The 10,600-nt window shown below is 61.6% G+C and overlaps 2 protein-coding genes across 2 annotated transcripts; both read right to left on the bottom strand.

The window, feature by feature from the left end:
* Positions 1-4,595: 4,595 nt before the first annotated feature.
* On the bottom strand, positions 4,596-7,854 carry CHLRE_04g229800v5 (uncharacterized protein). The gene is made up of 3 exons (XM_043062093.1): positions 7,617-7,854; positions 7,082-7,170; positions 4,596-5,471 (listed from the first exon to the last, which is right to left on the bottom strand). The coding sequence occupies exons 2-3, from the start codon at positions 7,112-7,114 to the stop codon at positions 5,325-5,327; spliced, it is 180 nt and encodes a 59-aa protein (XP_042925445.1). The 5' UTR covers positions 7,115-7,170; positions 7,617-7,854; the 3' UTR covers positions 4,596-5,324.
* A 78-nt stretch (positions 7,855-7,932) lies between these two features.
* Positions 7,933-10,534, bottom strand: CHLRE_04g229776v5 (uncharacterized protein). The gene is made up of 5 exons (XM_043062092.1): positions 10,284-10,534; positions 10,084-10,168; positions 9,608-9,748; positions 9,173-9,277; positions 7,933-8,990 (listed from the first exon to the last, which is right to left on the bottom strand). The coding sequence occupies exons 1-5, from the start codon at positions 10,411-10,413 to the stop codon at positions 8,930-8,932; spliced, it is 522 nt and encodes a 173-aa protein (XP_042925444.1). The 5' UTR covers positions 10,414-10,534; the 3' UTR covers positions 7,933-8,929.
* Between the last annotated feature and the right edge of the window lie 66 nt (positions 10,535-10,600).

Raw genomic sequence — 10,600 nt, 5'->3', positions numbered from 1 at the left:
GTGTGTGTGTGTGTGTGTGTGTGTGTGTGTGTGTGTGTGTGTGTGTGTGTGTGTGTGTGTGTGTGTGTGTGTGTGTGTGTGTGTGTGTGTGTGTGTGTAGTGCACGTGCTGCGTGTGGTCAAGTGAAGGCGTGACAACGGCGCCGCGTGGTGTGACAGTACGTGGAAAGTCCGGAGGTGCGCGTGAATGATATTGATGCGCGCTGCTAGTCGCTAAACTCGCCAGCATAAACAATGTGAGCATTAGAGTTTGGGCTTCGCACCCGATCCCAGAATGGTCGTGCGGCCTGCTCGGAAGAGAAGTGGCAAGGGCTGGCCTCCCCACCGGCCACCGCAGGTGGCGTCAAGCGCGGCATACATGGGGACTTGACTGCTGGAGGGAAAAGACATACGGAGCAAATTGAAATGGTTATGCTTGCACTGCTGTGAACACGGTAGCTGCATGCGCATGAGGGAGGAGTGGCGGCTGGACACTTGATGCGAGGTCCTAGTGATGACGCAGTTGTGTACTCCTGGTTTGGCAGTGTTCAGTCCTCGAAGCGCAGTGTCCAAAATGGAGTTTGCAGGGGTGGATTGTGGAAATGTTCAGTCCTGGAAAGGAAGTGGTGACGCAAGGTACAGAGTGAGAGCTGTCTCCTCCACAATACATGGGTGGCTGAATAAGAATGGGCGGGGGCGGGGACTTGATTTCTTTGTGATTGCTGCTTCCAGTGGAGATGTGCGAGTACCGTCGTTTCGGGGTGCTCTCGCCAGTCCTTGTGTTGACAGATACGTGCAGGCTGCGGTGGCGGCGTGTGCAGGGCCCAGGTAGCGCCCGGGTTTAAGCTGGGTGGACCCACAGCCGTGGTGACAGTACATGCCCCCGCTCCGTTTTGCGTAGCTAGGAGTTGTTGCGGACGCACGCAAGGAGCCTGGAGCTGGCATGCATGTGCTCACAGGCATGCAGGCTGTTTTGTTGGTGGGTCCGATGCACAGCAGCGAGCAAGCGTCGTGTTCACGGCATGGTACGCCAATGTTGGACATCGGTTGCACGCTGGGGCGGGCCGTGCTCCTTGTGCACCACGACAGCAGGGCTTGCAGCCGCGGGTAGCCGCAACTTCTACTGGTGGTGGTTGCGCGTACGGCCACCCAGTACTGAGTATAAGAATGTACGTGTGCGTCGGCACCGCCGTGTGCAAACGGTATGGCACCGTGTATGGGATGCACGGACGTACCGGTACACGGTACCGACGGTATGTGAAGAGTTGGAGTATGGAAAGCGGTGCAGAGTTGAGTTGCAAAAGTAGGTGCGCTGGAAAGGGAAACGGCACGGTAGCCCAAGGGCAATAGAACACGTTAGAACACGAGGTAATGAAGGCATCAGGGGGAAGGCATCTCATCTGGAGTGAGGTGCACGACCTTGCGTACGCGCGGCGAGGACATGATGCAGGATGAGTAGGATGCATCCGGCTCTAGTTCTGTCGGGTTTTGTAGCACGGTATTAAGTGAGGATGCTCCCACGCCGCCCGCTACACGCGCCACATACGGAGAGGCAAAGGCCAAGCAAGAAAGAGTCAGGCAAGGGTCCATGTGCTGCAAAGACGCTGCTCTTCCTTCCCGCTTCCCAGCTTCTCGTTCCCAAACGCCCAAGCTGGCGGGCTTCCGGCCAGTTGACATTGTGTTGGGCTGCCACATCACTCGGCCACACAGTCATGAACGACACTCGCTCACCAGTAGGTTCCTACATCGAACCCAGTCCCAGTTTCAGTCGCTCCGGCCAGCCAGGTATCAGCGCGTGCATGCCGAATGTTTACGCGGACCCATGCCGCCCACTTGCATGGCGGTAGTGGCAAACTGGGCTCGTCCAGACACGCCGCAGAGCGCCGCGGGCTGCACAGCCGCCTGCCCACGCCCCAACTAACTAACGCCAACCCTGCAGCTCTGCCACCGCACACAGTGCCAGCAAGCCGGCCGCTGTTTTGCGGCTGTGTTTGTCCCGTTGCAGCTGCCACTTCGGCGTCAGGTCGGCTGCCACGCGCACGCCAGTTCCGAACCTGATTCATCCTTATAACTCACGCGCCAACTTGTGCAAACCTCCGCCGTGAGTCGTGGTAGTGAGAACTACCGAGTTGGGAGCGGCCACACGCCTGTATGCGCCTAGCCCATGCACCCACGCACGCCCCTACCCACAGCCAATACCGCAGATAGGTCCAACCCAAACTATTGACGAGTGTTGCGGAACTAATGCGTACGTAGACCAGAGCGGAAGGCGGAGTGGGCTTGCAGGCGGCACGAGAGAACTGCAACTACCATACTACTGCGCCCGGCTGGCACAGGCAGGCCGGCCCCGCAACCTGCCACCTGCCGGCCGCCCCTACTGACCCAGCCCCTGCCGCATCCATGACTACACGTCCGGGTGGCGCACACGGCAGCAGCGTGCTTGCCATTCTGTTGCTGACTCGCCCGCCCGCCCTCCACCCGCTGACGCCGCCGGTCCCACTCAGGTATCCGCAGTCGGGCGCTACACGACTACACGTCCACGTCCACGTCCTGGTGCGGCCGCGTCCTCAGCAGCAGGTGCATGCACCAGCTGCGTGACGACGCCGCGTGCATGCTGCCCAGCTTACGAGAGCAAGCCTACTACTAGAGTAGGATGTCGGCGTTGCAGGTGGCACGTCCCTGAGGTCCAGAGCAGATGTCGCTCGCGACTCGCGTCAGCAAGTCCCTCTTGTAACCAATGCAATCTGCCCAGCGCCTCCCGCATCATTCCTGGGTCTCCGCGGACGCGCGCCTTCGCCGTCGTACGCACGTGCTGCACGTGCTGCGGTCGTGTTGGTGCCGCCGCGGCGCCGGGCACAGCTCACGCAGCCACCATGCACGCACAGGCGCAGCAGACGGAGCGAGAAAGGTTACACCGACCAGCAGAGTGCACTCTGGGAACCAGCCTGCTTCAGGCTTGCTTCAGGCTTGCTTCAGGAAAAAGTCACAAGTTAAGGCTTCAGGATGTTTGCTTCAGGAAACGACTATATCAGGAAAAATGCCGAAGCGCTTCATGAAGGGCCTGAAGCACGCACCCCCTGAAGCCCCCCCTCAGGCCGTCACCCATCCCCGCAACCAGTGTTCATGAGAGGTGTCTATAGACACCGAACTGTGATCCCCCTTACCACCGTTTGACTAAGCACGCGCTCCACCAAACCTGAGCATGCACCGAGCAGCGCCCATGTCTCCACTTTCTACTCCTGGCCATGACTTGATACCTGCAGGCTATAATGAGGTCAGTAAATGTGTGAGTCATGAAGCAAAAGCCTATTAACTGTGGACAGCGACAAGCATGCCCGACACCGGTCAATACAAGTCAGGCACAAGCAATGCAGGCCAAACACCATGCAACTCAAACCCAGCAATGCAAAGCAGACACCTACGACGCATGTTGTGAGCGGGTCCCAATGCGTGCGACTGCGAGCCAAGTCCTCACAAAGAACTCCGTCAACACAAGACAACAAGATGAATTTAGGACATGGACGTATACTTATCGTCTGGTAATGTAAGGACAGCCACAGCCACAGTCAGCGACGAAGGTGACCGCGTTGACCACGTTGTAGCAGCTCCACTGGCCGTTCACAAGCAGAGAGCTCATTTAATTGTATTCCTGCACATATTTAATTATCATAGAACTGTCTAAGAGTCAAGCAAGGCAGTGTCGGGGGTGACAAGAAGAATGCTCGCTCAAGTATAGCAAGTGGGCATTCAAACGTGTTAGAGAATTTGTTTTAGTAGTAAGGTTTAGAATACAATAGAGCGGACTATGGAGCTTCAGAAGTTTTATAGTCAGTTGCTGGCTTAGTCCCATGCTGCACCCATGCGAGCCGGGCAGCCTGCACCCCGTAATTCTCACGCACGATTGGCAGAGCAGGCATGCAATCCTTGCCCAAGTGCCTGGTGCTTTTCATGTCTACGGCGCTGTGTTTAGGAAGGCACAGCCTCCTGCCGATGGTGTAGGGGCCACGGAGGTGCGTGTGTGCGGTGCGTGGTCATCCATAGTGGCGGGTTTTAGGGTCTGGGCACATGTAGGGGACCCAAGCCATGGCCCCCCACGTTTATAGTTAGCTGGTTATAGCCTATATCCCACAATGCACGAGTTGGGGGGCGGGCAGGCCCAAGCTGGTGGTGGCAATGCCTTGTGTGGTTGGCATCACCCATTTTGGCATGCCCCATGCCAAAAAGGGTGACGCTCAGATGTGGGGCCACCGGTGTTGTGTCAGGCAGCTTGCACCCCGTAATTCTCACGCACGGCATGCATGCCATCCTTGCCCGAGTGTCTGGTGCCTTCTCATGTCGCCGGCGCTGTGTTTGGGGAGGCACAGCCTCCTGCCGGTGGAGGCATACCGTATGTAGCGGCCAGCAGATGGAGGACTACTCAATAAAACTACTGTGAGCCCTTGCATGATTGTTTCACGCCACACTCTCTGTGGACGCATTGTTTACTTATACAAAGTAGCTCGTATGATGCTGGTTCGCGAACAGCAGACATTCCTGAAGCAATGTTCCTGAAGTGAGGCATCTTACTTGAGCGAGGCCGTGCCCGCCATTAAAGAACTGCCATGAGAGCATTACTCGTGTGCGATCAAGTTACAAAGTTCCATCATTATAACATCGGAGACCAGCGGTTGACGTATGGTAGGCGACCGTGAATGTTGTGCGCATCCTCTTCTCCATTCTCTGGCAAAACCTGTGATAACATATGTGATATGACGAAATTACAGACAAGAAATGCTTCAGTGCGCTGTACATATATGGTGCTTCCGGCCTGTTGGCAGTGTCAGACCTGAAGCCTTCAGGGGGCAGTTCAGTACACCTGAAGCAGCCCTGAAGCAGCCCTGAAGCAAAAGTCGGGTTCCTGAAGCCCCGGCCATTCCCCGAGTGGTGTGTGGGTTACATTATTAGCGCCACGGCTCACAAAGTACAGCAAGTGCCTTGCTTCGCAATGTTTGTGAGCTTCGGTGGCATGATACTCTTTCTTGCCAGCTCCATTCTCCCCACACCATCCATGTTCGCTGATGTTGCCTGGCACTAGGTAGTGACCCGGCGTTAAGACAAATGACACATTTTCATACACACTAAACCGCAACCTGCCGGCGTGCCCGCCGCACCAATCACCAAACACAAGGCACGCACACAAGCAAGGACATGCGTGCACGCACACCACTTTGCAAGCACACATACACGCTCGTCACTCCCATCTTGCGATCTCGCTGGTTGCAGCCCACTAAGTCTACTGCTGTGCCGCTGCTGGAAGGCGTGGGCCATTGGCAGGGTACCGCCGCCGTAAGTTACGCTGCACACAGCTCACGCCTTCTCCTTCTCCTCCTCCTCCTCCGCGGCGGCGGCGGCAGTGGTGGCGGTGACATTCTCCTCCTCCACTGCGGCGGTGGCGGCGACGTTCTCCTCGTCCTCCTCGGCGGCGGCGGCAGCGGCGATGCGGACCACGGCGCCCTGTACCGCACATGTATGGGCAGGTTAGTTGCAGTATGCACAGGGGCAGAACACAAGTCAGATGCGAAAGAAGTGATGCATGAGGACTGCGACCCTCGCTGCTAGATGGCCCCTTGCCAGCTCAGGGTTGCCCCCCTCGCCACACAGTGAAGTCCAACCGACCCTCATGCATGAACCCCTAGCTAACTGCTGGCAGGTAGTTACACATACAGCAGCACCCACCGGCGTCGACGGCGCGGCGCCGATCGATGGGCGCGACAGAGTTACGACAGCAAGTGCGCACACACATTCAAACAGGGAGACACACACACACACACACACACACACACAACATACAGCACACACAAACCACACACAACACACACACACACACATGTGCACAACACATACACACGCACGCATGTCCAGCGTCGACCCTTCCCGCTTGTGCGCGCGGCGGGCACCGGCATCCCCAACGCCACGCCCATCAAGCCGCCGGGCGCCGGCACCTCCAATGCCACGCCCACCAACCTGAGCGCCCGCGCGCTGGGGCAGCTGCAGAAGCTGCAGACCCGCGTGGCGCGGCGGGTTTCCAGATGATGCCGCTGCGCATGCTCGAAACCATTGTCAAGGTGGTGATCGGCAGCGGCGGCTCCATTTGCGGCGTGGTGCGCGCCGTTACGCGCACGGCAAATCAGATGCTGGTGAGCGCCTTGCGTGCTCACCACCTTGACGATGGTTTGGAGTATGCGCAGCGGCATCATCTGGAAACCCGCCGCGACGGTGCCCGCCACGCGGGTCTGCAGCTTCTGCAGCTGCCCCAGCGCGCGGACGCGCGGCTTGGTGGGCGTGGCATTGGAGGTGCCGGCGCCCTCGCTCGGTGCCCTCGGTGCCCGCCGCGCCTCTTCGGGAAGGTGGTCGCGGAGGCAGGGGTCGCGGCGGCGAAGGTGGCCGTGGAGGCGTAGGGGAGGGCCGCGGCCGCGGACGGAGGCGGCCGGGGAGGCGCGGCACCAGCGGCGGCACCCGTAGCGGCACCAGTAGCGGAGGCAGGCGGGGCGGGCGGGCGCACCAATGGGGCACCAGCGGCGGCGCCCCAGGCGGGTCCCGGGGACGGCCCGGCGGTGGGCGCGAGTCCTCGTTGTCGGCGAAAGTGGGAACGGACGGCAGCGCCGGCCGGGGCGTCCTCCGGCGAAGCGGCGGCAGAGGTAGGGCAGCGGCGCAGCGGTGCCCCAGTAGCAGGGTCCCGAGGCGGCGGAGGCAGCGGCACCGGCAAGGGACCAGGCGGCGGCGGCACCAGCAGCGGCACCAGGGGTGGGCGACACGGATGTACGGGGCGGGCTCCGGGGGCAGCGGCACCAATGGGGCAGCGGTACAGGCGGATGCAGGTGCCCTATTAATGCCACCGCCCGCCCGCCCCGCCCGCCCGCCCGCCCCGCCCGCCCGCCCGCCCGCCCGCCCGCCCGCCCGCCCGCCCGCCCGCCCGCCCGCCCGCCCGCCCGCACGCGCGCGCGCGCACACACACACACACACACACACACACACACACACACACACACACACACACACCCCTGCGCGCGCAAAGCAAAAACATTCCCAACAGGCCACAGCCGCAGGCAAGTCACGGCACGCACCTCCAGGATGGTCTTCAACATCAGCAGCGGCATCAATAGACGCCGGCTGCGACGGTGCCCGCCGCGCGGGTCTGCTGCAGCTTCTGCAGCTGCCCCACACCAGCCCAGCAAGCAGGGCGCCGCCCTGGCCTGCGGGCTGCGCAAGCGCCTGGAGGCGATGTCCGAAGCGATAACTCCCACTGCCACTCCCTCCGCCATTCCCTCCGCCACGCCCTCCAAGCCGAGCGTCGGCACCCCGTCCGCCTCGCCCAGCAGCAAGCACGGCGCACTGCACGGCGGGAGTGGTGGTGGGAGTTGTCGCGGATGACATCGCCTCCAGGCGCTTGCACAGCCCGCAGGCCAGGGCAGCGCAGATGCATGCCGGCCAGCAGCATGCGGGGCAGCAGGGAGAAAGGAGTTGTGTGGGAGGGGAGCGGGTCAGCAGCGGGTGGCTGGCGGCGGCAGTAGCACGGCGGAAGGGCCGATTGAATAGCCCACTGGTCGGACACAGGAGCCGCACGCCTGAGCCGGCGCGGTGCGGCGGCGACCGACCCACATCACGCCGTACGCGGCAACTGCTTGCAGCTTGCACCGGAAGAAGCATGGCGCCGGCGGACCTATATATGGGTAGCTAGGTGCCTGCTGCTGGGGTGTCGTTGCAGCTTGACCACCGTTCGGTGCATGCGCGCATGATGAGGTGAAGTCGCTCGTCAAAAGTCACCGCCGACTCCAAGCCGAGGTGGTTGTCGGAGGGCTCGGCGGGGAGTCGCCTGGCGCAGATCCTACCGCAGTATTTAGTTGCACTTATGGTGCCAATGCAATGTGCATGTCCTTGCACACATACTGCACCGGAACATTTCCCCCCTCCCCCAAACGAGTTTCTCATGCCACGGACTTGCGAAGTGGCACCCGGGTGAGTCAAAATGCTAGAGCGCACAATTGTTCATGACAATTTGCTACACCGCACGTCACTGGGGACAAATGTTCCGGTGGTTTCAGCCTCCCCCCCACTCCCCAGGTTTTGGGGCCCTCTGGACTCCATCAGCCTAGGCGGGGAGTGGCACCTGCCTTGACATTGTCCCATCGCACACACTTTCTGCAGTGCCACCAGGCTGCGGACTCCGTCCATCATCTGGGGCTCCTTCCTCGTGCAGGACTAAGAAAACACGATCACCTTGTCGTGCTCGACAAGCTGATCGGGTTCTTTGAGTCCTGCTTGAGGAACGAGCCTCAAATACTGGTCGGAGTCCGCAACATGGTGGCCCTGCAAAAGGCCGCCATGGAGGCCCTCGAGCTGCACGAGGCGGCGAAGGCCCATCCAGATGCTGGCGCACAACGTGCCGATTAAGCTGTCGGCCAACACGTGCCGCGGCACGTTGTGCGCCAGCATCTGCTGGGCCTTCGCCTCCTCGTGCAGTGGAGGACCACATACGGTCAGCGCGCGACGGCGGGGGCCACGCACAAAGCGCAGCTTGCAAACAAACGGTTTTAGGAGATATATGATAGGATGCGTTGATGTTTGTGATGCCTTCTTTGCATTGTGCGCTGAGTCTGCTGCTGTTCAGATGCGGTTGTGCCCGCACGCCGCAGCCAACCTCTCCCGACAACATTGCCTGGCCCCCCGCTTCCCCTCGCTCGCTCCACCCGCCCCCCTGCCTCAAACACCGCTGCAGGCGGCTCTCAAGGAGCTGGAAGCGGATGCCGAGAGCCTGGTGGAGGCGCTCGCTGAGCGCAGCTTCAGCCACCGCCTCCACCAGGCTCTCGGCATCCGCCTTCAGCTCCTGGAGGCGCTCGTTAAGCGCAGCTTCAGCCACCGCCTCGGCCTGAAGTCGGTGAGCAAGGTCCGGTGAGTAGTGTGAACTCGCCGAGTTAGTTCAGGCCGAAGTGGTTTTGGAAGTTGCGCTCCGCGAGGGCCTCCCCAGGGCCCAGGCTGTCAGCGTGACCGCGTCCGCCTTCAACTTCTTGAGACGCAACCGTTCATGCACCGCCGCCCCCATCACAATAATCTATTATATAAAGGCACACACAACCTAGCTATCCACTGCGAAAGCTACTTGTCTTCAAGCACTTTCCGTACAGCTGAGCATGTCCATGCATGCTACCCCGCCCCACCTGTAAGTGTGAAGCGCCGCGGCCCTCTGTGCGGCTGTAGCTCCTGTCGCGCCTGTAGCTTTTGTCGTGGCTGGCGCTGCAGCTACGGCTCCTGCCGGCGTGACCCTGATTGCGGGGCCCGGGGGCGGGGGGAGGGCCGCGGGTGCGGGTGGGGCTGTGATGAAGGAATGAAGCAGGGCATGTACGCAGCTGCTTATACATGAGACAGCGGGTGCGTGAGAGCAAGCAAGCAAGCGGATGAGCGCCGTACATACTTCCCTGCTGCTGAAGCGTAAGGGCGCTTGGGCGGCGGCTGGTGGTAGGTGGCCACGCACCGCAGCCCCCCCCCCCCTAGCTACCCCGCCACCAATGCCCCCCTGCCAGCCGCAACCAAAGCAGCACACACGTACCGCTTCCACTCTTGCGCGGACTGCAAACAACTCGACACTGACGCACCTGACGATGCGCGCACCGCGGAGGAGACTGGGGGCAGCGGGGCGGTGGGGCGGCGGCGGTGGCGGTAGAGTGGCGGAGGAGGGCAGTGCGTGCGGTTGCGCACGCGGCCGCGGTTGTACCCGGTAAGCAAGCACGCGGTGCCTGCGCGCGGTGACGGCAGCGGCGGGCGATAAGTGGGGAGAAAAGGAGGTGTAACCGACGGGACGCGCGAGTAACTAACATGGCTGGGCTGACCATGAAGGGACTGGCTGGGGTTACGGTTGCATGATGGCGGCGTTTGCGCCCTCGCTCGTGGCGGCAGGGACTGGACCTCCACTGCTACGGCTGCATGCTACTGCCGCTGCGACGCCTCCCCTGCTACGTCCTGCCACGCACGTACGTGTACGGCTGCTGCAAGCATGCATGGTGCGCGCACGACATCACCAACTACCACCAGCGCCCTGCTGCAGCTAGCCCGGTGCCCGCCCACGGCCCACCTGAGGATCAGCAGGCGTAGCGGGCGCAGCGGCTGTAGCGGGGCGGGGGGGGAATGCCGCGCCAGCAGCGCGCCAGCTAGCAATGCTGCAGCCGCGCGGCAGCCGCGCCGGCGCGCCGGCGCGCCGGCGCCAACTAGCAGCAGCCCGTGAACTCTGCCTCACTCGCGTCCGCCGCCGCCGCCGCCGCTGCTGCTGCTTACAATTGCTAGATGATGATGCTAGGGGCAGCGCTGTTCCGCTGCTGGCGCCTGGCGCCTGCAGCGTTTGGCGAGGGCGGGGCCGAGCTAGCGAGGCGTTCAGTGGCGGGCCAGTCGGAGCCGGCACAGCCATCAGCCAGCAGTATTGACATGGCGGATGCAGCAGGTTGCAAAAACGGCCCAGTTCGCGTGTGATTGGTGATTTCGGAAACGGCTCGTCAGGGCATCGCGCGCATTTGCGGCCAGGGCTTGCCAATGTAGACAGCTTTGAGTTAACATGCTGGTATGAGTGGTAAAGCTCAACGGGGGCCTGGTGCAAC

The sequence above is a fragment of the Chlamydomonas reinhardtii genome, chromosome 4 (assembly GCF_000002595.2).
Source record: "Chlamydomonas reinhardtii strain CC-503 cw92 mt+ chromosome 4, whole genome shotgun sequence".
Classification (NCBI taxonomy): domain Eukaryota; kingdom Viridiplantae; phylum Chlorophyta; class Chlorophyceae; order Chlamydomonadales; family Chlamydomonadaceae; genus Chlamydomonas; species Chlamydomonas reinhardtii.
This window is presented reverse-complemented; position numbering and strand designations above follow the sequence as displayed.